Source organism: Spea bombifrons, chromosome 6, assembly GCF_027358695.1.
Source record: "Spea bombifrons isolate aSpeBom1 chromosome 6, aSpeBom1.2.pri, whole genome shotgun sequence".
Lineage (NCBI taxonomy): Eukaryota > Metazoa > Chordata > Amphibia > Anura > Pelobatidae > Spea > Spea bombifrons.
Window position 1 is genome coordinate 39,067,065 of NC_071092.1, and position 27,924 is coordinate 39,094,988.

General features: G+C 42.9%; 1 protein-coding gene across 1 annotated transcript; it reads right to left on the reverse strand.

The window, feature by feature from the left end:
* On the reverse strand, positions 1–22,178 carry RC3H1 (ring finger and CCCH-type domains 1). The gene is made up of 20 exons (XM_053469154.1): positions 22,054–22,178; positions 10,601–10,988; positions 10,284–10,404; positions 9,802–10,041; positions 9,131–9,306; positions 8,318–8,518; positions 7,727–7,859; positions 7,080–7,198; positions 6,018–6,130; positions 5,351–5,629; positions 4,795–5,012; positions 4,045–4,427; positions 3,588–3,758; positions 3,284–3,436; positions 2,441–2,654; positions 1,850–1,940; positions 1,646–1,754; positions 1,314–1,478; positions 825–934; positions 1–556 (listed from the first exon to the last, which is right to left on the reverse strand). The coding sequence occupies exons 2-20, from the start codon at positions 10,829–10,831 to the stop codon at positions 406–408; spliced, it is 3,378 nt and encodes a 1,125-aa protein (XP_053325129.1). The 5' UTR covers positions 10,832–10,988; positions 22,054–22,178; the 3' UTR covers positions 1–405.
* Between the last annotated feature and the right edge of the window lie 5,746 nt (positions 22,179–27,924).

Consider the following 27,924-nt stretch of genomic DNA (forward strand, 5'->3'; position numbering starts at 1 on the left):
TTTTGTATTCCTTATATTTTTTTTTTATTAAAAAATGTGTTAACGTGAAAATATGTGCAGAGGTTGTTGGTACTAGTGGTGTTTTCAATGCACATCATGTTTATATATCGTTTATCATGCTTTGGAGAAGAGGGAACAGAGGGGTCGTGTCATAGATTTCTCCCATCTTTAACCCCCAAAACGGAGTATTTGTAAGCAACACTTAAGTAATTATTCTGTCTCACAGCTAAATTGCACTGTTCTCCCTCTCTCCAAAAAACAAAAAGGGCCAAAACAAATTATATAAAAAAACAAAACAATGCTGTTAATTTTTTTTTCTGCTTCCCACTGGACCATAACACCTTCAAATAATAGCTATTTTTTTTTTGTAATGAATTGGGTGGGTGTGTAGAAAGCCCTGGCCGTTTATGGTGAAGTGGTGGAACCGACTCCACCTCTGAGGGACTCATTCTTGTCCCCTCCACCCTGTGGATCTTCCGAGAGGTTCAGAGAAGCAGTTTTTCCAGCCATTAAAGTGATGTCCTGAGCCAAGCCTGATCCATTTGGCACCTCATTACTAGAAACAAGAAAAAAACAAAACATGAAACTCGAATACAGCAGCAATAATCTGAAGTAGAGGCAAATGTTTACACCTGCGCCAACGTAAATCTCGTGAGCTTTTTACTTATATGAAATGAGAAGAGCCATCTGTGAATTTTGTCAACCCAATAGGTTTAAATGGTGCCAGGTATTCCTAATGGGGCAATAACACCTACTTATTTTAACTTCTTCCTTCTCAGAGATGTCAGAACAGACTACAAGGTGCTCAGTGCCTCTTGTATTACCTGAATGTCAGCGGAAGGTCATGCTGCATAACCTTGGCCTGTTGATCCAGCTGCCCATTCTCCACTTTGAGAGCGTCCTGTTTGTTTTTAATACCAAGAGAATGGCCCTCCTATAAAAACAGACAAAAACCTCCTTGATACGTGTATTTATGAGAAGCAGTGACGACGACGCCAGGTTGCCAATCGCAAAGCACTTTGAAAAGCACCACTTCACCATAGAAGGTATAGTTTGAGTCACAGCAAAACCATTTGAATTAAAATATGACATCATTGATGCAGCAATTTGTTGTTTTACATGTAATTCATGAGAAAAGCCCTCAAGATATCACCCACAATCTACACCAATCACAAGATGGGAGGTTCAAGCAAAGCTGTTTTACAGATTTTATTAATTTACAAACTGCAACAGAAAAAGGTTTACAAAACCCCAAAACATACATAGATATATGGATTCCCTTTAGAATCTTTCATCGCTGGGATTGTACTCACCATGCTCAGCTCACGTGTTCTCTTTCCTATCTCACGTTCTACCTGATGAAGTTCCAGGCTCAGCTGTTCATTGGACAGCATGCTGGACCACTTGGCTGGAGGTGGTGGAGGAGGTTGCTGTTGCTGAGAATTCTCTCTCTGCAATAGCAGGCGATTACTTGCAGCCTATGTACATACAAATCCAGATATCTCTCTAAGCAGTGTAACTCATGTTAGTTTGCAAACTCATCTTACTATCTGTCATGTATAAACATGAAAGATACACCTCATTGAGGCAGTGAAGAATTGTAAAAAATAAAACAGAACGGTTCAGCTGAAGTCCCCCATCATACCTCCATGCCACGCATCTGGCTGTGTTGGCTGATCTGCTGGTTCAGCTGATGAAGCTCCATCCTGAGCTGTTCTCTCTCAGATGTAGGTAACGGCTTCGACATTCGCTCTCTAAGAAGAAATGAAAAAAGGGAGTAAATACCGTTACAATACCTCGCTTTGAGCAACCAGACGCAGGAGCTAATCCTCAACAGGCTGATTCTTACCTCTCACTCGCGTGTCCCTGAGAAGGAAGGTTTTGATGGGGCGAGTACTGAGGCCCTCCCAAGCCAGAATGACTACTATACAGACTGTAATCTACAAGAAAGAAGCCATTTTAAAAACAAGCTACAGAAATCACTGAACCAAAAGCAATCGGGGCAAGCAGAAAGTATAAACTTCACCCCCCCCCCTCCCGCGCAACACCCTTTACCCCTCACATCAGTCCAACAATAGATCAAGTTACATACAATTGCAAATACTAATCGCTGCATACATGATAAAGAATACAAATTATAAGTGAATTGCTGAACATCTTTGCAGTATGTATAACGTACTCATTATAAAATAAACACCCATGATGGCTGTGATGATGCAGAAATGGGATGCGATTTGCTTTAAAACAATTAAGGTTGTTTAGCGTGCATCAATGTCTTTGCTAGCTCCACGGGAAGACAGAAGGGTAATGCCAGAAAAGGCCTAGGGATTGACTTGTAGTTTTAATTCCCGCTATCAATACAATACACAGCAGCAAAAGGCTTTTTAGAGATATGAAGGATGGTGAATGCTTAAGATCCCCCACACAAGCAGCAACATACCAGAAATGCTGGACTTGGAAGCAGCGCCTTGTGTTACCAGTGCCTGCTGCATGGCGCCGGGTGGCTGGTACAAGGTCTTAGTGGTGCGGGAGATGGCGCCAAAGCGAGACACCGTGGGTCGGTCACCAAAAGGAATGAGATCATCTTCTCCAGCCTCGGTTGCTCTACGCTGGAGCTCAATGCGCTGGTCACGTAGACCTTTACTGTCCACATTCTGGGAAGAAAAAAACAAAAACAACTAAAATCACCATCACGCTGGTTGTGCATGCACCCTATAAGTATTTTAATAGTCATGTAATCTGCATGTGTCAATGCTTCAAAACTAAACCTCTGCATTACGTTTCTCTCTCACTTTTAACACCTGCGCATGAAACGCTCCTGCACCATAGACAAACTGGTTTAAAGCTTTAGTTGTAAACATGGAAAATGTGCAGAAGTGTGCACTATTAATTGCGAAGCTATTTCAAAGAAAATTGGTAACTATATTATGCCGCCAGATGAGATAGGGAGACATTCAATTCACAAAGCACACGTCTGTCAATGGAAACGTCATAGAAAATTCATGCATCCGGTTATAGAACTACAGAGAAGCACAGATGACGTAACAAGTGAAAAAGAAAGAAAAGGTAATCTGTGCTTGGATGCTGTATTCTACAGGAGGGAGCGGGTAGGTTGGAAGAGGAACTGGAATCATCTGCTTCCTGTAACTTTAAGGGGGGAGTTATTGCTAAAATCCCAGTTAATCAAAGCAATGGGGGGGGGTATGCAAGGAAGGATGTACTGAAAATATGAACAGTCACATTTGTGGGTTTTTCCCAACAAGCCACCACCTTTGGCACTTACAGCTACTTCCATGCTGCCTCCGGCCGAAACATCTTTGGGTTTGGCGTCTTTGGTTCCAATGTAGGAGCCGATTGTGTCACAGGACCATGGCGAGTACTGGCTGTAGTCATTTCCTTTGTACTTTCCAGATACCTTTAGGTCCTCATCGAGGTACTACGGAAACAAAGAAAAACCTGACTCCAATCTCACGTCTGGCTAACATTAAGTTAGTGGATAACATTAAGTTTTGTTCCCTGAACCCAATACTTGTCATTGTATTTCCTCGACCTGGAATGCCACGGGCCATTCAGATTTTTTTTCTTACCTCATCTGAAGAGAAAGGATGAGGAAGCGTTGGAGAAGGTGCAAACGGTGGAGGAGAGATTACTTTCCTCTCCTCAAGCTGTGCCATGATCTCCTTACGGCGGCGATGCAGTTCATCAAGACTAGGATGAGGCTGGGATGGATGTTGAGGAGGCAATCTGCTATAATGCTCCTGAAAAACACAAAAATAAACGATATCTTTGTAAACATGCTGCATACAAATAACACACTTCACACGATTCTGACCATCAAGGTTTTATATTACTTTCTATGCAGGCTGAAAAACATTTAACACTAAGTGTTTTATGTACGACTACCAAGATATCTACATTCACTTAAATGCACTCCTTGCAGGAACCTGCTTAAACATTTGCAGTTCATTAAGCTTTAGAATACCAAGTATCTGGCTATTTTCTTTTAATGAATATTTTTACACATACCACTTCAGTAAAACATACCCTGTGATATGAAGGTCTTATTTGCCCTGGGTGGGGTGACACTGGATAGTAGCCTTCAACTGCCTGGTATCTTTCTCTGGCTTCGGGCACATAGGGAGAGACAGGGGTAGGTGGCATATCCAGTGGCACTGGACTACCACGCACCATCTCATCTCTCTGGTAGGACTGGCCAGGTGAGGGGTAGACGCGGCGGCCGTCATAGTGTGGAGGATACATCGGCTGGCTCATAGGAGGGTACTGCTGAGTGGGGGTGCCATACTGTGTGCTGACAACCCTGTCTGCCAAGTACGGGGCATAATGATCAAGGTAGGGGGGTGCAGGTTCAGGGGCAGAAGCTGGCGGTCTGATGAAGCGCGAGACAGACTGAGGAGGGTAATAGACACCTGTAAGCAAGGAAGAAGGACATATGAAAAAATATCTACAGAACAGTTGGAGCTTAGACAAATCACTCATATAACCAAACCGTAATTAAGCCACATATTGCTAAACTTTTTTTTCCCATTGCAAAACTTCAAAAACGCAGACAGCTCCACAGGAAGAAAAAAATGGCTCATGTAACATGCTTCATATGGAGGTGTCTTTCCCAATAAAACATTTTCTGCCCTAGCGAGGTGGGAATACTCACGTGGCGTTCACTTTTTGCTCCTACACGGCAGAGAGTATACCCATTTTGTCTTTTAAAACATTCATGTTAACATAATAACCATTAACATGCACAATAAACAATCCATAGAATCAAGGGTGTCGTACTTTGTGGATAAGGAGCTGTTTCAAATTGAGGACCACCTGCACGAGGGTCTTGATAGAATATATCAGACTGAGGAGGGGCATAGATCTGCGAGCTTCGCGGCACCATCTGTATTTGTTTAGACACAGTCAGCTGGGGCAGATCACTGGAGATGCGGGGAGTCGTTTGGTGAGAGTTTCCAGGTAAGGCAGAAATGGAAGTTTTGGGGACAGCTTCCAACCTAAAAACAAAAATGGAAATATCCATGAACTGCTGCTACAGCTTGTATTTTTGCCTGAGATGGTTGCCCCACATTTCGGGATACAATCTGACAAAACCCGACTCTAAACTTCAGAGTACTACTTTATAGCGGATAGACACAGGTTTCTCACCAAGCACCAATTATCTTATATGGCTACATGGAGACTCACTGCCTCGGATCATTATTTTGTTTATACTATGAGGGAGAATAAAATTTAATTTTTTTCGACTGTATATAAATGCAGATGAGGGCACGGCTCCAAAATCCAACAGTTGAGATTACGTTGAGAAAAATCATCAGACACTCTAGATACATACATTTCAGGAGGAGAGCTTGGGGCACTGCTGCTTAGCTGATCGAGTTTCACTGGCTTGAGTACAGACTCGAAGCCGGAGTCTGTCCCCCTGGAGATGAGCTGGGTCACCGGGCCCCCGGACACAATGCCATTGGGAAGGCCAGGTTGCTTTCGGCTTTGCAGGTCCATGGGCCCCTCGTCCGAATGTATTGTCCCAGTGGGTAACCCAACTTCATTCAGCTGACCAAGAGAATTACTTATTGGCCGTCTGGGAACCAAACGTTTGTTCATTTTCCGAAACCTAAGGTGAGGATGAACCATGTTAAAACTCACTCGTATATAATAAAAAAAAAAAAAAAAAAAAAAAAAAACAAAACACTCAGAGCCACATTGGGAGAGGCAGGAGTCGGCGTCATATCCAGAGGCACTGGACTAGCATGCACGGTTTTGTCTCTCTAGTAGGGTTGGCTAGTTGAGGGGTAGACATGGTGGCCATCATAGTGTGTCTCTGGGTATCTTAGTGCAAATAATGACTATTTAGAACTTCTTAGATTTTACAAGAGGGAGGGGAAAAAAAGATGAAACCAAACAGCCACCGGCAAGTCTGTCATCATACACCAATTGGCTGCGAGCCTGTGTTACTATGAGATGTTTTTGTAACCCACTTCTGCATAAAAGCTCCCACTTACTTATCCAGTTCCTCTTGAGAATGAGCGAAGGTGCAGCTTGCCCCACGGGGGCAGCCTCCCCTCTGTTTCATATCTCTGCACATATAGGTCTTGTATTTGCTGTGCTGGGGAGGCTGAGACAAACAAAAAATCAAAGTCAATCCTATTAAAACTATTCATTTTTGGTCTTCCTGTAATTTAACATGAGAAAAAAAAAAATAACCACAAGCGTAACATTCTTTTGTACACTAATGAGTTTATAAAAACAAACACAAAACAATACCTGAAAATAAAAAAAAATTAAAACAAAGTTTCTATAGGATGGGTTAAACAGACAACTGGAATGTAAATGGCAATCCAGAAGACATTGATCATCAATAGTAAAACTCAATTCACTAGAATACCTAGAACTCTGCAAGTCCATACTGTAGAAGCCATGCTAAAGTTGCTATAGATCCACTTAGTGGTATGGTATGGGTTTAATGAATTAAGGCACCCGAATCACTAAATCACTGGAGAGTCCATGGTGTGAAGGAATGACAGATACAGGCAGTATAATGTAAGTTCTACTACTTGCTGTAAGTGGTTCAGAAACAATGGCTCTCAATCCAACTTTGTTACACCAAAAAAATCTCAGGATGAAAAAGTACATTCTACTTTAGATATGTTGCAGATAAATATTATATATATCTCTATCTCTATCGATATATAGATATATATATCTATATCTATATATATATATATATATATCTATATAGATATATAATATTAACCACAGAAATAAATACATTTTTAGCAAAGGTAGGCTGCAAGAAACACATGAGAAAATAGTTGATGGGGTAGACTAAATGCAATCTATGCAGAAAACATTAGGGTTATTACAGCTCAGATCAGGACACATGGCATTGACTGGCTAGACAAAACGTAACCATCTTTCCCATTTTCTGTTACCAAACCCAATAAATCACCATTATTATTGCTATCAATCATGTAACTAGCTTCATTAGAATTGTGAAAAGTAAAACATTCTGAAACATTTTAGCTTGGTACCTGAGACATGAGGTAGTGTCTGGCCTCGCTCACCTGCTGCTGGTCAGTCCCCTTCTTGCTGTGATTCTGGATATAATCCACTAGCCCCTGCACCACAGTCTTCACAGCCACTAGACCATTCTCTAGTTGCTCCCATGTTGGTGGTGGAGCATCTGCAACACAAATTTGTTAACGGTTACATATGAAGGATGAGCAGGATTTCTACAGCGCTTCAAAAGAGAAAATGTACTTGTATAATTAACTTGATTCTGCCCGACATCATTGAATATACAAACGAAGTTTGACTGGACCCAGGAGAAGCAATGGACATGAAAGCCAGACAACGTGTTGATAAAGTACTAGAAGAAGGGGCTGTTTTTTACAGAAAAAAACAAGGGGTACATGCAGGAAATATATTGGAACTGGCACCTGTAAGCATCACAACGGAAATCAACAAACATTCAAGCAATTAAACAGATTTAGCTTTAAATTCTAGATCAAACACATCTCCATGTTTTGGCGTAGGCACAAGCAGAAACACATTAAACCAATTCTCCGCGTCTTCAGAAACATGTTCTGAACCCACAGGAACTTTGCAATGGTTTCCATGGTGATCTCTGAAGCAGATGATTGCCTCAACTTTTACAAGAAAGAAGATGTTTTTGAAAAGAATTCCACCATTTACCAAAAGGCATCCTTACCTGGGCTTGGATCAATGTTGGCAAGCAGTTCCAAGTGAGGCCGCAGCCTGTTGAGGTTGGCAGGGTCTCCAGTCCTTTGAAGAGCAATTGTCAGTTCCTGGACACTCTGAGCAAACGAGGCCGGGGTCTGCAACTTAACAAAACCTTTCTTGTAATAAATTAACTAAAACTTCTTACCTACTCCATAAGAAGGGATATGTGTATTTCAACTGAGATATTCTATCTACTGGGTTAGCACTTTAAAAATGCGAGAGCAATTAATATGTAACCACTCCACAACAATTACGGTAAAAACCAAACAAACACATCTCACAGTATGTACTACCAGTATTTTTGTTAAAGCTACATTACACCCAATTACCCAGAAGATAAAAAGTGTAAGAAGGACATAAATCGTTTTATCTTATTACATTAGCTATGTATTACGATCAGCAAAATCTGCATGTCTGGCCAGAGAAACTCTCCAATGACTGAGCCCATCTACGACCCATCCATATATTTTACACACTTGTCTAGAACACTAGGCAGGAAAATTCACTGTTCCTGTAAACACTAACAGAAAAGAGTCAAGGAGAGGAAAGAGACTGTTACCTTGTCAATAATGGACTGCATATGGGATTTGTGAGACTGATCCCCATATAACAGGGAGGACCACTGATCGGGCGCTATGCGCAGGCCAGCCTCCATAGCGATCTGCACAATCTGGGAATCGTGCTCACGGCGCAGTGCTTCGTAAGTGCGAAATTCCTCTTTCAGCTGCATTAGAGAAGAGTCTTCATCGCGCTTTGTGACCTAGAATTGTAAAAAGTACCATAATCAGTTTCACCGTAAACTTCTCGTGTAGGCAACTAACAGCGGCAGTGAGAATGTAACGCTTTCAAAGGACCGGAAGCTCAGATTTATATTAATTCAGCAGCAGCAAAAAATTAAACAATTAGAAAATTCACAAACCTTGCCAATGAATAAGATTTTATAATCACAATGTAAGGAAGTTAATGGCTGCTGCGCTAGCATTACGTGCAGGTTTATCAGGTACCATCCACTTCCCATCACTCACTATTTTCCGGGGTGTGGATGGCACCGGTAGACCTTGTGTCTTAGGGAACGCAATAAACAATAGACTCAATTACTATAATGTTGGGTAAATCGGAAAACTGCATAATTTCCAAATTAGTATATGGATGTTTCACATTTTTAAATAGATTTTATCTTTTATGCATATGAAAGCATCCCCTTTGATATTTTTTCCCTTGGAAATGCATGGAGGGATCTGTCAGAATCCTATGCAAAGTCTCTCTTTCTCCACGCACCAGATCTTTGGCTCGCGTGACATGCGTTTGGCTGTTCAAGCTGCTAGAACTGGTGCAAAAGTCAGGCAACAGAGGGGGGAGACACAAAATGTACCTTAAAGCAGGAGGCTCTGTACAGCAGCTGGACAACATGCCCAATGCTGGTTTTCGAGGCTTGAGGGAAGCGCGGTTCCAGTCTCTGTACCACAAATAGAACCAGAACCTTCCGCGAGAGTGCAGATCCATCTTCCAGAGCCAGGAGGACAAGCTTCAGGGCCTCTTCCTGCATGGCTGAAATCAACACAAAGCAAGCTTCATGTAATCTATCTCCCCGATGTACAACCCTGCAACATATACACGGCGAGCTACAAGCTATTGCTCATCTTATTTAAAAAGATGAGCTATTAAGAACACAAAAATGCAAATGGCCAATAAAAAAGTAATTACAACACCACATTACTGCTCAGATTATCAGGAGGGATGAACACACACCGTGTCTGAGCAAGCAATGCAGTACCAAAGGTAAAACAAACAAACACATACCTAACAATACTCAACATTGAACATAATACTTGCATTAAACCTACTTGTGAGACTCAAATGTCTATCTTTGCAACAAGCTGCATAGCTAGCGCAGGAGACTTTTAAGTTTATACCACACAAAAAGTTTGGCCGGAATGGTTACAAATATACCATGTAATTAAGTGAATTTATAGAGCGTTCCCTTTTCTTTACATTTTAATGTTCTAAGACACTTGTTTCTAAAAGCAGCAGAAAGAAGCGTACCTGGTCCAAGGAACTGACAGCCGCGGGCACGCACTGCTGCCCATAGATTAGAGGAGAGCTGCTGGGGATTTTGGTGCTGGAGGATGAGCTCGGTGACTGTTCTCTCTCCCAGCGAGCGTGCGGCCCTCATGGCTCGAATGCGGCCCTCTTCCTCCACAAGCTGGCAATGCACAAGCGTTACAAGTTTCCTCTGCATGGGACGGCTCAGCACGCTCTGCGTGGTGCTGTTTAGACCCACACCTGGGTCATTAAGAAACAAGAGAATTGTGTTAAGTAGAAGGAGACAGCAGGACTACTGCAGACAGAACATTTAATAGCTACACACAGAATCTGCCCTACTATATCATGGGAAGGCTTAAACGCGGCAAAACCACTAGGCAGCAGTCACATATAGGCAGTACTAACACAGAAAGAACGAAAACGAGCAAGTGTGTGGAATAAAGTGCTTCGCTACCATATAGAATAGCGTCAGATCCTCTTACCTCTAGCCGTGCTCAGGGGTTTCAGGTAAAGTGCCAGCTCCTCCACACACTTTCTGGCCTCCTCATAATGCTTGGAGTCTTCAGCCCCACTAAATAGTGTGACCGGCTGCTGCTCAGGTACCTGAGGAACACAAGCGGACTTAAGAAATGTTTCCAGCACAACTTTTACTTGACATACGACATAGCCATGTCTTTAACCCAGACAGAAAAAAACAAAAAACAAAAAAAAAAAAAAAAAAAAAGCTTTACAGTCAAGTTGCTGGATAGGATCACTTTGAACACAAATTACAGATGGCACCGACGGTACGATTTCTCACCTGAGCTCCTACTAGCTGCAACAAGGCCGAGTTGACGGGAAGCAGCTCGATGTCGGTGTTTATGGTAGTCTGGTCGAATGGGCAAGCCTTGCGGTGCAGCTTGTTCAGGCACATCTTGCAGACCGTGTGCCCGCAGCCCAGGCTGATGGGCTTTCGGATGGTTTCGTCGAAGGTCTGGGTGCAAATGGGGCAGGACAAGAAATCGGTCCATTGTGGAGCTTGTACAGGCATAGTGTCCCACTTGGAAGAGAGGGGCTTGCAAAGCGAAGGGTTGGGGGAGCTTAAGCACAGATTCCACTGGAATCAAAAAAACTTTCCAAAATAAAGTTTGTCTTTCTTATATATCTTCTGTAAATACAGACAGTCAGCACATACTGGAAGATGTGACCTACAGAGAAGAAGAAAAAGATTAAACAACCATGGATTTCTACAATTTAACAAAATAAAAGAGGAGCGTACGTTTCAGATTATGTGTTTTGCTTGCTCAACCAAGGAGATATTTTCATGATGTCATAATATAGTATATGATCCCAAAATAAAAATAAAACAATCACTCCCATCTCTTATTGTAGATTGTGGACATTTGTGCTTAGTGCAAGCAGCCTACATTATCGTTCCTTTCAACATCCGTCCAACATGGCACCTTCACAAGCTGCTGAATCGCGCCGTTCAACATCTGCTTCCCAGACAGATTTGTACAACGTATTTACGTACAGCATGACATGATATTTAAAAGGAGGAGTGGATAATATCCAACTGATGGGCTGCTTTAATTATGTGATCGTGATGACGGAAAGATTCGTGATGAGACACTGAAGGTAGAGTACGGACCGGTCACGCTAAAATTCAGCTATTAATGTGTGGAAGTTGCAACGGGAGATTGTTAGAGGGGTCACTCGGCTACCATATGCTTTTGAAGGGCGTATGATAGCTGGGCGTCCCGTTCAATGTCAGATCTACTGGTGAAAATTAGATGTTACACTACTCAGAAAGTCCCACAACAAAATACAAAAGACCCCCAAAACAATGACATCCGTGGGAGCCTTCATGTCAGGATATCCAATGCAACAGGCCGGACAACTCTGCAAAGGACCCACGTGCGCTGATTATCACAGTCACCAAGAGGTTTAATATTAATAACCAACATATTTCATAAGTAATTGCTTACAAACCAGTCTGTACAGCCAGTAGTCCAAGACTGAAGTTACCACACAGAAATCCCAATCCGTAATGCTAATGTTAACCCTTTCAGATGCCTGAGAATGTACCTGTACATCCTTAAAAGTTGGGCAAGAAGCCCATTAGGACATAGAGGTATTTTGTTGCACTGGCATCTCCCGGTGACGGCACTTGCCCTCATTTAGGAATTCCCTTCCAGTGTCACTGCGAACACCCACCGGAAGTTCACTTAAGGACAGCGAGCCTCCCATGGCTCCCCCTGCTGGTTGATCCCAATTATTGCAACCGGCAATGTAGGGCTTTGGAGCCCTGCTTACTGATCACAATGATCAGCACAAGTGGATCAGGAAGAGGAAAGGGAGGGAAAAATATAAATAAGGGGGGGATTATTGGGAGCCTAGTGATGTCACTTCACCATCAGTGGCATTAAAAACATACGTTAAACCTCGCACAGGATCTCAAATCCTACTGGTAACAGTGCAAAGAACCAAAAAAATTTTCTAAAAAAAGTGCCCCTTAGCCCTTCCACTGTAAATGGTAAAAAAACCATATTAAAATGAAATCACTCCCCCCCCAAACCCCTCAAGTCAACAGTATTAAAAAAAATATGCAATATGGAATAATATGTAAAGCATGGATGTGTCCCTCTGGAACATACAAAATATGTATGTGGGGTACGACTAATCAGGAGACGCTGCTGAACACAAATTGGGTCATCGTTCAGCTGTGGCGCTTATAAATAGAAAATGTAAGCAAGATTGCAGAAATGTGATTTTGTTTCTATTTTAGTATTGATTTTTCTATTATCAATAATAATAAATTACTTTTTATGTATTTCTATGATTCTGAAAGAAGGTCCTACTTCTCTTGAACAAACGACATACCATTTGTTTGGGTTCATCAAACATGGAAAGAGGGGAATCGTGGTTTAACAAATATATGGTAAAAATGACAAAAATAAGTAGCTCCTTTGACTATAAAAAAAAAAACCCGGGCCTGAAGGGGTTAAAGACTAGCATGTCATGTATGTTTAAGGAAAGAACCATAGCGCTATGTTGCAAATGACTCAGCAAGGTGTAGTTTTGTATCATATGAGCCGGTATAACAGTCTTATGTTAAAATCTTGGGGCTGCATTTACATATATACTATCTGTTATATGATATGATGACATCATTAGATCTGTATTTATATATACTACCTGTAATATTATATCATTAGATCTGCATTTAGACGGAATAGTACGGCCACAACAAAGCACATGGCTAATCTAACTGCCGCCAGGTTGGGTCGGGATTGTACTCTTCCCAACCTCTTTAACCCCTTATTTGCCACAAACACTCACGCATTTCTGGGTTCATCATAGAAGCTGAGCAATGAGTCAGTAAAGCAGGAAAATGTGTGCTAAATAAAGAGCGCAGACAAGACCTGGATCACAGGTGACTCACAGGAGGAAGTTCTTCTCACCGATATAGACTCATAGGCAGGGTTACAATGTGTCTTGTGACCCACGGGGTGTAAAGGGCACCTATGAAACAGTTAAGAATAGAGCGTGACACTAAATGGCACATGAAGGGTGCTGAATATAGAAAGCAAAGGCTAACGTGGGAATAACAGCACGCTGACCACGGAGAGAACCCCTAACAAGCGTACCGCAAAATCGTAATCCTGGTCTGCTGGACAAGAAGGCAGCTTCCCGCCGTCTTTATGCCATACTTTATATAGATCTCTTTGGGTTTCGCCTCTACTCGTTAGCTAAAAATATAGCTGGCTCCTAAGATATTCTCGCTTTGTCATAGTTCTAGCAGACAACGCTGGACAAGACTGAATATCCGTACATAATATTTCACACGATCTGACAAAACGCCCGCAGAGACCCGGTGCAGAATTCAACCTTAGAATAACTTTCATTCAGAGAAAAAACAAGGAAAGAAACAAAATGTTCCCTGTATCCAAGAGTTCTCCCAGTACTGACACCATAACGATAATCTAGACATGTGAAGTCATAAGCCGAATCTGCCAGGCTTCTCTCCAGATGTTACACAAAGAATTCAAATACACAGCTTGCCGACATAAAGCGACCAGGTCTCTTCTCTCCAATATCAACTTCTTACCCCGAGATACACCGGAAATCGCATTCCCACAAGCTTCTAATCCAATGAGTACTTGTTTCAATTTTTCAAACCCAACACATGTAATTCTCCTACATAAACTCCAGCCATTACTACGGACGAGAAGACCACAGCCATCTTTTTCTGGTGGTTCGTCCCGGCATCTCCAAGCAACTCTTCCCTTACTGAAGAACACAATCAAAGGTGTCTGCTTTCTCACTACGTGCACCCGCTTTCACTAGATTCGTTAGAATTAGCATCTTAAAAAAAATTAATAAAAAGGTTTACACAATTCAGTGAGTCTTATTACAGAACAAATCTGGGAACAATCAAGGTCAGAGGAAGCAACACATATAGAGATCAGGTTGAGCATGAGAATCCCCAACTATAACATACATATACATCCGTCTATTTCATAAAGAGAAAGCCTGAACTCAGACGTTACACAAGATCCCACACCCAGCTATGCAGAAACAACCTCAAACAAGCAAGTATTCCACCATCATCAAGCACAGGACCATCTATCCAGGACAAAGGGGGTCCCTTACCGATCCTGTGGCCCTCCATCAAGCTGTCGGAGAACGAAGGAGACCAGGCTGGGATTAGACAGAAAGATGGAAATCTCCCTCAACTGCATGAAAACGTATTTCTTCTAAGCAGCTCTTCCTCATTCTCTCTGAATGTGTCAGCTATTTCTAACGCCTTCCTTAAAGGGACCACTCACCGCTTATTATAAAAAATAAAAAAGAGGAAGTGAGCGGCAATAATAATTACATATATATATATAACAAGAAGCGTTGGGGAGGAAACCAGCGTTTCACATCCAGCTGTAAAAAAATAAATAACAAAAACGGTTCACGGTTGGCACCTCTGATCGCGGTGTTGGGCAGCTGGGAGCACACAGCGGCATGAAAGCGTTCCTATTACAAGAAACGGGAGCATGAAATGAAAACGGGCCGGGGCTGTAACGGGCCAAACGTCCTCACTGAGCAGGAGAAGCGGTTCGCTGAAAGACACCAAATATACCGAAACCGTTCCGAGAAAGCTATGCACTCGGACGCAAAAAAAGAGTAAACTTTAAGGTAATGCCAAGTTACTGCATGCAAACAAGTACATATGTTCACAAAAACATACCAACAAAAAGGAAGCGGGTCCCGATCATGTAAAGAGACTCATGTCCGTGTTCTGGAAATTCTCATAATGGGCTTCCCGACACACAGCTGCACGTTCAATGGAAATGATCTACGTGTTTAGCTAAAGGCGTCGATGACTTTAAAACGTCAAAATGACATAATAGCGGCAATATGCATTTTATGGAACCGATGACAGCGTTAGAAAGAGGCCTTATTTCGTTTAACAGGTCAGCTGCGTGATTCATAGAGGTACGTGGACCGGGCGCGTGGCTTCGCTTAAGTACGTCAGGGGATCATTAAAATAATGGCAAATGGAGAATACTTATTTTAATAACTACCCAATATTACTCATTCTTTATCTTTAAGCAGTTGTAAAGTATTACCAAGCAACCCGGCAATATAAGCATATGAATGAACGGCCCGGGACACGGAGGGAAGGACATACACGTATGTTATGGTCATTGTATGGTCCATCTCCAATGACAACGTTATAAGAATAATGAGCCTCAGCCACGACATCTAAACCAAAACCGTAAAAGCAAAGTTCCCTCATCTAGAGTAATCGGTACGTTGGGCCAGCCCTGTAGTTTTAATGGGATCCTTCTTGGGATAGATGTTTTTAAGGCAGTGTGATGACCCCGCCGGGACATACAGGTATATCCCGAGGGTAATCCCGCCACACATTCTGCAGACGCACCTGTATGGTAACGGGAAGACTTTCCTTCGAGCAGCCCATGAGTGGCACAAAACCTCGACCAAGGAGCAGGCGGACAGCTCTGCAGCTTCACCCTAATCTTTTTTTATTGGCATGTTAATATAAAGCATGTTCATAAGCATTCATTGTTCAGGGCGCCGCTTAGGACACTTTAACCTCAATAACTGAATATATGTCAACGTGAATGCAGTAAACTGGAGTCCAAACTGCATTAAAATTACACAGATGAAGGGACTAAAGCAATATGATTTCTGCTTTGTGTGTTAATATAAACCTACAACATGTATAACATGTATAATGCAAAGAATGGGAAGTAGTGAAAAACGTCTGGAGGACACTTCAGATTACAGCGCCGTGGAACATGTGTTTTAAAAATCACTCCCTGTTATAACACTCGCCTCGGTCATTACAGAAACATAACAGCCATTCAACAGATAATATGAAAACCAGGCAGATGTTCCCCATTTTAAAGTCTTACTTCGTACGCTGCCCCTCTATTCAGAAAGCTCGCCACAAAGGGTTAAACCACAATCAGCCGCAACTAACTCCCGGCTCAGACCTTTGCCTCCCGCAGCACATTCACGCAGGTAAAAAGCCTCCGCTGTTTGTATAATGACGGGTGTAAAACCCACGCTGCGCCAATAATAAGCAAATGTATCCGATCACAGCAGGCTGTACACCGGAACAAGGCAGCGAAATAAGCAGCGGAACCAAAAGCTGTGATTTCGGCAGATCGCGCATGTTATTAATCACTCGAGACCGGGCCAACTACACAAAATGAAGGATCGGGGGATACGAGAAGAGTAACCAGGACCCCAGAGGGAGACACCGATCTTCAAAGCCTTTACTAGTGATACTAAACCACGCTAGGATTACATAAACAGGATTTACTGGAACAATGTTGGCGCGGAACTGTATTCATGGACTTGTTAATTTGTGGAAAAAAGTCTATAATGAGCATGGAGAGAATATAAGGTTTTTTCAGACAGCCGCATATTATCGGTTTGCGTTCTCGCTCGGTTATCTCAGCCCGATCTACTAGACTAACACCCTGACTCCTTATTCTTCCACAGAAAGTGGCCGATGAAAGTCAATGGGGTGGGGGGTTTCATTGCACATGGGGGGCTGCATTCGCTCCGCATAACAGTCTCCTGCTCTGCAGCGAGTAGATAAAACCCCCAATCCTTAACTACACGGCTGCGTTTGGCACTTGAATGCCCAAAGTGCTCTTATTCCATGGCACTTCTCCCTACAAGGGGAAACCTTATTTGCATTTATCCCATATTGAGGGTAAACCTGAATGTAAACGTCCGGTGGAAGCAAATGTTTTAACTCCCAAGTACTCGCTACACATATGAAACACGGGGTTACGTGTCCAAACCCAGCGAGTGGCGACTCCATACAGAAGCTCAGCGCAAACACCAGCGTAACGCGCTCCGAATGCATCCTCGCATAAGGAAGTAAAAATACTTTGACATTTAAAAACCTGAACATTTTTCCACCACACACCCAGTTCTCCGATTCATCCTTTTACGTTCCCCGTCACAACGCGTCTTCGCTACAGCCCGACGTGACTCAACAAGAGACGGCCAGCAAACTACGATTAGCACCGATCCCAACCCGATGAACTGATCGGCCGTCTCTATCAACACTTACTGTATGTAAAATCCCCAAGATATTATTACACAATCCTTCTGATGACGGCGGCACCTTGCTGAGAGCATAATGGGTTAACCCAACTTCAATTAGCACTTTAAATCCCTGAAACTCATTAGCCAATGTCTTATGATCTATCCAGCCTGGTATAATGTCATCTATTTAACAGGCATCAATAAGCTTCGTAAAGAACAACCCGAGTGACCGACAATTATTCATGTTATGCATTTAAAATACCCAAAACACAGAGGTAACTACTGACATGTGTCTATAATTATATATTTGGTGTATTGTTATTTATGGATTTCTAGGCTCATCTTTGAACTTCACCGAGAGTTTCAAGGGAGGTGTCTGATCTCCGTGGCCGGCACACCGAGCGAGCGGTGCCCCAGGAGCACAGCAACATGATGTTAAGAGCAAAGGTCAGATAGTAAGCTACAGAGGTTTGAGGTAGACAAGAAACAAGCTTCCCCGTCCTCATATAGCCCCAAAAATGATATCCGTGTAATCACGGGTTTTCAAATAGCTAAAATAAGGGAGAAGCTTAAACCCGCAGGGAATAGATGAAAGAGCTTTACGGAGAAGACACAAAGCTACCGCCGGAGCGGCTAAGAGACAGCCTATCAGTTACAGCAGTGAACCAGGGCTAAACGCATGGCAGCTGACCGCCTTCGTGTTGCGGTGGGATTGATTGGGGCAACAGACCTACAGAGAGAACCCCCCCCTCCCCAACACCTCTTATCTGTGTGGCCAGAATCACACCTGCGCTGTACCTGTAATCGTGAATTTCCTACCCCATTCTGTGACCCAGCTATTCAGAGACTCACACGCGCATGTCTAACAAGGAAACCTATAGAAACCATCGCTTCTCATCTTCTACAATCAAGACGTCCTCACCCAAGCAGCCTCTCTTACACTTTCATTCCTCCACAACCACAAAATAGATGATAAACGTGCGAGTTACTCCTCCTGGACCAACGTATATTAATCTTATTGTCCATTTTCAGTTGTCTCAGTATTTTCACTGTTGCCTATGGGCATCAGAGTCTGCTGGTGCTATACAAATGTAATGTATTAAAACATACACAACTTACAACAATAAGACTACTTTACCCCCCATACTGCTTATTCACATTCATGCGCTGCACATGAAACGTGTCGGGTGTGGGCTCTGCACATTAAAGCATGGATGTTAACATTCGCGGGACCGATACTGCCCCACCTTATTCTTTCATGGTTAATAATCTATTAAAATGACTGAATATTGCCTGAATTGTGCAAAGCAGTTCTGGATAAATCCCTAGGATATTCATAGACATTAATATAACACACAAAACGTAGGTACTGGGAGGTGACATTTTAGGACAGTTGGCACACCGACTCTTGGGATCTGCACCTTCCTGAAAAATGCAGATGCTTTCCCCTCTGGCATAAGACAGGATCTGTTTATTAAGGATGGGTTTTTTCATGTAAGGTAAACTATTCAGCTTAAAGAAGAAAGGCAGATATGTAACCATCCGGATACCAGGACAGGAGACAAAACGGGGAAGAGCTTCAAGCAAGGAACGGTTTCGGGAGAACAATCAGGGCTTCATGCTTTATTTATATGTTGATGAGAATCCCCAGACAACCAGTCGCGTGATCGCAAGCGGTAAACAAAGGAGGCTTCGGTCGCACGGCAACAGAGCGGCAACCAGAGCCGGACCTACATGGGCCAAGGTTCAGGCCAAGCCATTCTTAATTACAAATAAATATCTACCTCATTGGAAAAGTCCTTTAAAAGCCAATTACAGTGAATATATTACCAGAGTGAATACAGGCACCTGCAGAACTCTTACACCGCACCGACATATTCGGGGGGCCAGAGAGTCTTAAAAGGGAGTCCAATGAGCTTCCAAACTGTACATTACATTTATTCATATAGCGCCAGCAGATTCAGTAGCACCTTACAATCACAGCCGGTAAGATACATTTAAAATCCCAAACAACAACAAACTGGTAGAAAAGGCAAAGAGCTTACAATCTAGTCCGTGGTTGAGGGGGAAGTGAAGCAGTAGGAGAGATCCTCACATCTTCAGAGTCTACATTACATTTTACTCCACAGAACACGATAGAATATTTTCAGAGCTGTCACGGCCTCAGATATATCAGCGTTTATGTTTAAAGTGATGAGAGACCTCCTATACCTTAACCCAAATATAATGTATACGTCGTACGGTTGGCCATAGAGAATAGTATTTTAGCATTTGGGCATAAAAAATGTGGTTAGTTTAAAGCTAAGAAAACATTAGCATGGTGGAATATGGAAAGACTATTTAATCGATTAAAGCCCCCCAGGTAGGGACTCAAACGTCAAGGTTTCTGTAATTCCACCGGACAGAATATTTTGACATTTAATTACACAAATCCTTAGTGTGCTCCCTCTATGCTTCTATGTGACAGCTGATGATACACCCAGGCATTTATATTATGTGCGGAGGGTTTCATAGAATTATATATATAATCACACAGACTTCCGTTCAAAAATTTGGGGTAACAGAAATATTCTTGTTTTCTTGGAATTTTTTTTCCATTAAAACAAACGGATCAGAAGTGCGATGTATATGTTAATATTTTAAATAAATATTGTAGCTGAAAAATGCTGGTTTCGCAGGTCGGGGGGTAAATGCAGCAACTGTCAGTTCCGAACGGGAATATCTTCACAGGCAGAGAGGCCATCATCACTCCCATCACTCCTGTGTTCCAATGGCCCTTCATCACTCCCATCACTCCTGTGTTCCAATGGCCCTTCATCACTCCCATCACTCCTGTGTTCCAATGGCCCTTCATCACTCCCATCACTCCTGTGTTCCAATGGCCCGTGGTGCTCACTGATCCAAATTTAAAAGGCTCGTTGAGAGACAGAAAAGCCTATTTGCAATTATGTTGCAGCCAGCAATGTATTGTTTTCCATGAAAACAGCTACGTGACCCCAAACTTTTGAACGGCAGTGTCGATAATTACGACGTCATTCCCAACAAAGCGATCGTCAAAATGCTGCTTTGTGCAACCTAAAGAACGCACAACAAATTCCAAATAAAAGAAATCATTTCCCGGTGATCTGATTATTACCTGCCATGAAGACGTACACATCGCGAGCTTTGCCATAGCAGGCATGTGTAATCAGTTACCATGGCGATTTATAAATGATTATTACTGACAAGGACCATCATTCCCAGCAACTGTCAGTTCCGAACGGGAAATTATTTCCGTCTCCTACAAGATTTGTCCCGAAAAGGTTTCATTTTAATTACTTTTTGTAAAATTGTAAAAAAAATAAAAAGTAGAGATTTAAAGAGGCGTAACACTTCTATCAAAAAAAGGTTACTAAAAGGGACCTTATTACCTTTCCAAAGATTTAGGCTGCTGAGGATACGGCGGCCGCTTCCAGAGACAATTTAATCAAAGATCTGGAATATATACAGGATTCTGATCATATTAAGCCCGCGGATCATTACTTCACAGATTTATGTATTTTATTGTTAACCCGCGAAGATCTGTCCTGAAAGCCCTGCGCAGCTCCATGTTTAACATCTATTAACCCTTATAGATACTAGAACTGGCCAGCCGGACCCTCCTTACCCAACGTATCGGAGCGCCAGACCCTTTGAATGGTAGCGGACTGGAAAGATGATAATATCGGATTTTGACTAATAAAATATCACCGGAACTAATAAATTAACGAGAAAAAAAAACAAAAACCCATGAGATTACACACAAGGTTTACAGCTAATATTTTCACGTTTGGGCATAAGAAGCGGTTAGTCGAGTCGTTTAAATGGTTATCACGGCAGAATATTTGCACACGTAATACGGTGATATGTGATATGTGATAAAAGCCCCCAGCAGGCAGGGGCTGAACCGGTGAGGTTTCAGTAATTTACCGGACGTAACATTATGAGATTTCATCATATAAATTCCCCTTCTACTCACATTAAAGAAGCCTCGGTGTGTATCACAGTCCCCAGCGGTCCTGGATCATACGTGTATCATACGTGTAATCACAGTACAGTAACCGGTCAGACCCAACACACAGTGGTGTTTATTGGGGTGCACGGCAATAGAAGGGTTAAGCGGGTTTAGTGCAGAGGGATTTATTGGATTCTATTGTTAATCCGCAGCACAGCCCGCATTCTCCCGGTTACATAAAGCTGACATCGCGTGCATCAACCCCCGGCCTGCGAAACCCAATCCATCGGGGTAACAGCACAATGGAGGCCGGCAGGAGAAGGGTGATCACCGAATTCAATTCCAAACGGCGGCGGTGCGGGCCTCGCCTGGCATCACCAAGGCAGCCCGGGCTGGGCGGGGTCGGTATCGAGTCATAGGTCTGGGCCTTGGCTACCTGTAACCCGTCCGCCGCCCAGTGCGAGCGAACGAGCAGCCTCGAAACTCAAAGCCGGGAAAAGCCTGCGGCCTAGCTCTCGCTTACTGTATTCAATGCTATGCCCACCAGCCTCCCGAGCCCCGCCTATCGGGGAGCTGAGAACAGCAAAACACACACCGAGTTTAGCATCACAATGACGGCCGCGCAGAGCAGGCCTCCGGAGCCGCGGCCTCGAGCAGCGCGCTCCCCCACCCCAAGAGAGCACCTGTAACCCGCCAAAAGGGCCCTGATTTACCAGCGGAGGGTCTCAGCTGTCCGTGTCCGGGGCATGTCGAGCTGCCGGTGGGGGGCTCGCCTGGCGGAGAGCGGGGAGCATCGTGTCCTTCCGGCTGCTCAGCTTCTCTTCCTGCTCCCAGAATCCTCTTTGGTATCCTCCCCTCCCCCCACACCATACCCACTCCTCTCTAAACAGACTTGCTCTCCCTCCTGTCTATCTGCTCGGCTTCATTGTCCAGCACACGCCATAGAGATTATTATTTATTGTTTTATATAGCGCCATCATATTCCGTAACGCTGTACAACATCACTGACAGCTTCACCAGCCCCCAGCCATGCTGATAAGCAATGAACTAGAAAGACATGGAGTCTTTATTTGAAGCTGAAACCTCATTGGTTAAAAAGAATGAGAAAAAGATGTAACGTTACGCAAGCTTTGGGGACCTCAGAGGTCTCTTGTTCAGCAGAGTAACCGACTCACACCACCTTAATTTTAATTACTATTATTATTTTTTTATATAGCGGCAACCATTTCCACAGCTCTTCATACGTGAAGAAATGACAGCTCGGCTCGCAGGCTGACAATCTAATCGCTATAAGGATATAAGGATAACCAGTCACTTGGTGTTAAAGTAAAGCTGTACCAGGCCTTGGAAACAGACAATGGAGTCTTTATTTCAAGGCGATACCTTTTAGTGGGCGCCGAAAATTGGGAAAAGACATAGCGTTTCATACATTTGGGACCTCAGGGGTCTCTTCTTCAGATAAAAATGACACATGAAATAAAAAAAAAAAATGAAAATTCCTAATATTAAAGATAAATCATCTTAAAATGTCAAATTGTGCCCCATAATTGCTTTTTAAATACTTACATTGTTTCGTGCGCAAGCTTTTGGGCCGAGAGACACAGGTATCCGGGAGAGTAGTCCTCAGATACTGGCAGCGATCGCGGCCTCGCGTCCGGAGAGAAGGAGGCAGCGAGGGAACAGGTTTTTCTGGGAAGCAGCCGTGTTATTTAACGCGTGCTAATGAGGCATTATAGTGAGCTGACTCACGGAGACTCTAATCGGAGGTGATACCTTTTATTTAGCCAACAGAAAGTGAATCACAAAAACTACGAGAGCTCCACAGTCTCTTCTTTAGATTCTTCTCCAGGTCGAGTCTCACGAAACCGGAGGCGTTAAACACGAATCACACGGCGAATGACTGCGTGGCGCTCAAACATTTTACCCGTAAACTGAGGCATTTTCGGCTTTGTTGTGTGACTTCACCTTCCGTTCCCTCTTTTACCTTCATTTGGTTCCTCGTGGGCCGGTCACAGACATCACGTTCATAAACCGGATCTGTTTTAGGGGCTGTGATGTCAGGCGTGACCATTTCAAAACAACGGCTTTTATTAGGAAATAACGTGTCTACCGAAGCATGTCGGTGTACTGCCCCTTCACATGCATTCTGTATATATATATATATATATATACACTCTATCAGGTCCGGGGTAATCTCGATCTACCCCTGCGATCAATGCACACAATCCACAGGGGAGGAATCAGCTGTTGAGTATATCATGTAGAGAGGTGTCTTCAGCTGAACACATCTCACAGCTGGGGGGGGGTACACATGTATATTGGGGGTTGTATAGAGACACAATGAAAAAGGGACCCTGCGGCTCTCACATGTAATAAGTGGCTGTAGTCTCAGTTCTACGGTACCGCGGATCTGTGAGGTTTCACAAATCCTATATTAACCATTTTATACACGAAATAAACCCATATAATGTTATTCCCAGATCAGAATAAGCAATATACTGTATATGTAATAAAAGCCAACCTCATATACACAGCATGGGGGAGAGTATCTCAGGATCTGCACGATTATTGTCCTTATCTGATCTCTCCTTTATTGCTGAGTTGCTGATGGTTGTTGATTGGTTCAGGCAGCCTCTGTAAGGTGACGGTGAGGATAGATTAACGTTGGCAAGGTGTTTTCCTGAAGGTAAATATTGCTAATTGCTCTGTAAATGCCGGGCGAGCCAGAGTGTCCAGGAGTGCCGCACATTTGCCTTTACTGCCAGCTGGGCACACGCGGGCACACACCGCAAGAGTATAAAAGCATAGGGTACAGATGCACATAGCCAGCTGCATGCCACGCGTATGTTATTTAGTGGCCACTAGCCACTTTAGTGCCAGGGCTGCTTTTTTTCTCCATACCTGCAAAGTACTTTAGTATTTATTCTTCACTGTGGGACGGGCCACAGCCCCTTTAACTCGTAGATAGAAGGAGGGCGATATGTGAACCCAATTCGGCACAATTCTTTTACTGGATATCTAACCCCATAGGTTTCTATAATATAAACCAATAATTTGCACGCATTACTGACCAGTGCATGTAAAATGCCGCCCCCTGCTGTATGCGAGATGTATAATATGTATATAGCAATATGTGAAAACTCTACGTGTCCTGGAAGCCACGGCCAAAGAGATCAACCCAGAAAATAACATCGCATTTTCATCGCAGCCTTTGATTCTGTAGCCATAAAAATAAAGTTTATTCTATCAAAACAAATTGTGTTTGCATTACAATCTGATGCGGCTCTTCATCGAAATACGTGTCTTATTAGCTATTAGGTGTTTTTTGAACGGGATTCGCTGGATATGCGCTGAATTCTTGCTTTGTTTTGAAGTCATTGGTGAAAAACACACTACACGGTAAGTTTGCCACAAATCCCGAGTCAACTCTGCTGAGGACAAACTCGTTTTTAAGTTTAGACTCTAACATTTAATCTCACTACCTCTAAAACCGAACATATTCCCAATGTATTTCACGGTTTTAAGAATTCAGTGCAGATAACATTCTCCATGCAGCTCGGTGTTTAGGACGGCACCGTGTGAGGTCGGGTTGTCTCCGTTTGTTTTCAGACTGCAGGACCATTGGCCACTTGGCATTCTGGGCTTGTCAGAGAGAAATGTACAAGTGTTGAGTTGCCAGCCAAGCCGCAGACATGGTGCCCCAACATCCGATGCTCAATGCCAAAGGGTTCTATTTTAGCTCCTCCAAAGCTTTTCCAGCAACTTAACATGAGTGGTAAGTTCTACTATATCAACTTTTAGAATTTAAGTAACTCCTCTCCTCGGAGAACATAAGAATATCTTAATATTTCTGTAAAAAAAAAGCAACATAGATGACACGGGTTTTGTCTGCTACTATCAAAACAAAGCTTTTCAACCGTTCCTTGTTTACCTTACTTGGCAGGAACTGAAAGAGAAAAAAACTGTCACACTCCCAGATTATAGCAGAAGTAAAATAATTTGCTAATGGTACCCTCCAGTGTCCCATGCAGCCTCAACATGAACATTCTATATTAAAATACTCTGTAGGTAGCTTACTTTGCGTACTTCAACCTGTAAGAAAAAAAACAAAAACAAAATTAACTTTAGGAGAAGCTGCAGCCCCCAAGCTGCAGCACAATGCCCTCTCTGTGATCCATGATAATGGAAATTCGGAGGCCCTCAGCTAACAGTCCTGCCGAATGGAACCAACCTTGTCCAACACCTTAATTGCCGTTGACAAGCTAAGATGTTCGAATCCCACTACATTGTATAATACTTTAATCACTAGCTACATCATTCATTTCTGATTATTGCCAGCTTTGCTGAGTTTATTTTGGGTTTACTCTTAGTTAATAGCATAATGCAATATGGAAATCTACTACCAATGAATAAAGAATATAATCCTAATTTATATACACAAGGGATCACCCAGTGATAACTACAAATAAAAATACTTCCCAACATTTTTTTTTTCTCCCCCATTGTGCCAGCGCCCCTTAGTAGATTTATAATTTGGAAACCTAATAGGATTGTGAGCTCAAAATAGATATAAATTAGGTTACAGCAGCAGGTAAATCGTCATCACATTTCCCAGGCGCCGTAAGCCTGAGGATTCTTAGGTCAGATGGAGAAATAGAATTATGGCAAACCTTGTTTTGTGTGTTTTGTTGACGTGTTTATGTGCTGCGCTGCAGTCAAGACATTATGGTATACATTTTACTATTAATCAAAAGTGGAAGATTTGTGGCTTCCTAAATGTGCTTGGCTTTCACATGAATCATCACATTCCAGAAGTTACTCCAGCAACAAACAGAGATGGAAAGTTGTTTTTTAAGTAATGTGAAGCCCACCCAGCCTGCCCCTGCTGTGCAGAGCGAACCCAATGCAGGAAAGCCTGCACCTTTCAGTTTAACGTGGTGGGAAGTTGCCCAGGTGTCAGTTCTACCTGGGAACTTCAAGGACCAGGCTTAGTGTTATCTTATGATTAACAAAACTTATCAATGGGGTCAGGGCTCTGACGCTCAGCTCAAGAGATCTCCTGAAGCTTTTGGGGTCAGGAGATCCCTTGAGCCGATCTTCCTCTTCTGGGGCAGGGTTAGACGCCATATTCATGCGCTCAGCATGATGTAACGCATCTCCCTGCACATTATATACTTACCTGTTATTCAGCTCATGTGCCGGCTCAGACCCATGTGCGCATGCGCAGAAAGCACTCTCATTGATTTCAGCTGCAGCTTGTGCCTCAGGTTACAGACCCTTTTTTCTTTTTGAATGACCGCAAATTAAAATACTCACAGAGAGGTGAAGAGATTGTGTAACAGATTAGATCGATACAAACTGCCCTGTATAGTACAATATTATTTTTTATTAATTCAATCAGCCCCGGGATACCTTTGATAGCTATCAAGGCTGACCTTAAATATATATGAAGGTAAGTTATTAAAGAGGAATGCAATTCATTTTATAACGTGTAGCTGTAACCTTACATACATTTAAACAAAGTAAACTGCCCTTCCTCTGGGTTTTCTGCTTGTTCACGGGGTAAACCAGTTCTCTCAGTAAAAGACCATTGTATGAATGCACACGGACTTCTCTTAAAATCCCAGCGGCAACTTAAAATTATCTTGGGTTTCTACAAAAGATGCCAGGGCTATTTTTAAGCTTTGGTGACTCAACAATTCTAGTCCGACTTGGCTTGGCTTGCCAGCTGCACTGGGCTGGTCTCCGGTCGTCTTCTACTTTAAACAATGGTGCGCTTATCAAACAGTAAACACCATGTTAGGAAAACTCCAGTTACCTTATTTCAATGAAAGACATTTGGTTGGGACTTGAAACCCAGAGTACCCGAGAGGCATATCGTTACATGTCAGAGAAATAACTGAAAATTCCAAGTGAAGTTCTGCTTTTGTAGAAGACTCATCTTCTGTATCTAAAAATGAGAAATAAGGAAGATTGCAAAAAACAAAACACAGAAACATAAACTCCCCAATTTGTCTAATGAGAGTTGTTTGTGCACCTTTTGTAACTCACTTGGTGAGTGGTAGAGATTGTCATTCGATATAATCAGTACAGTCCGTTCTTTATTTGCCCAATACAGCTGAATTCTTACTCGAATGATCTTGACATAGTATTAAGGAACAGTAATGGTTGGGCAGGTTTATTTTCACCAAGATGATATGATAATACTGAGCCAGCACATGGAAGACCTGACATGGTTGTTCTCAGCTTCTGAAGCTATCAAAATCAAACTTGATGGAAATTCCCTTCTGGTTTTGGGGTCAGGAGATCCCTTGAGCTGAGCGTCAGAGCCCTGACCCCACTGATAAGTTTTGTTTTGCTTTTCCTCTTGCTGAGCCCTACGGAAGCCAGTCATAAGATAACACTAAGTGGGAAAACCTAGTTGATATTCTGGAAGTTTTTGTGTTCTAAAATAAACAGATCCCTAAGTCTTTACCATAATCTGTGTAACTAATCATACAATTGAAGGATGCATTGGCTGTGGTGGGGCCTGTGAGGGCTGTGTATGAGGTTGAAATCCTACAGATGATCTAACACTCCAAACG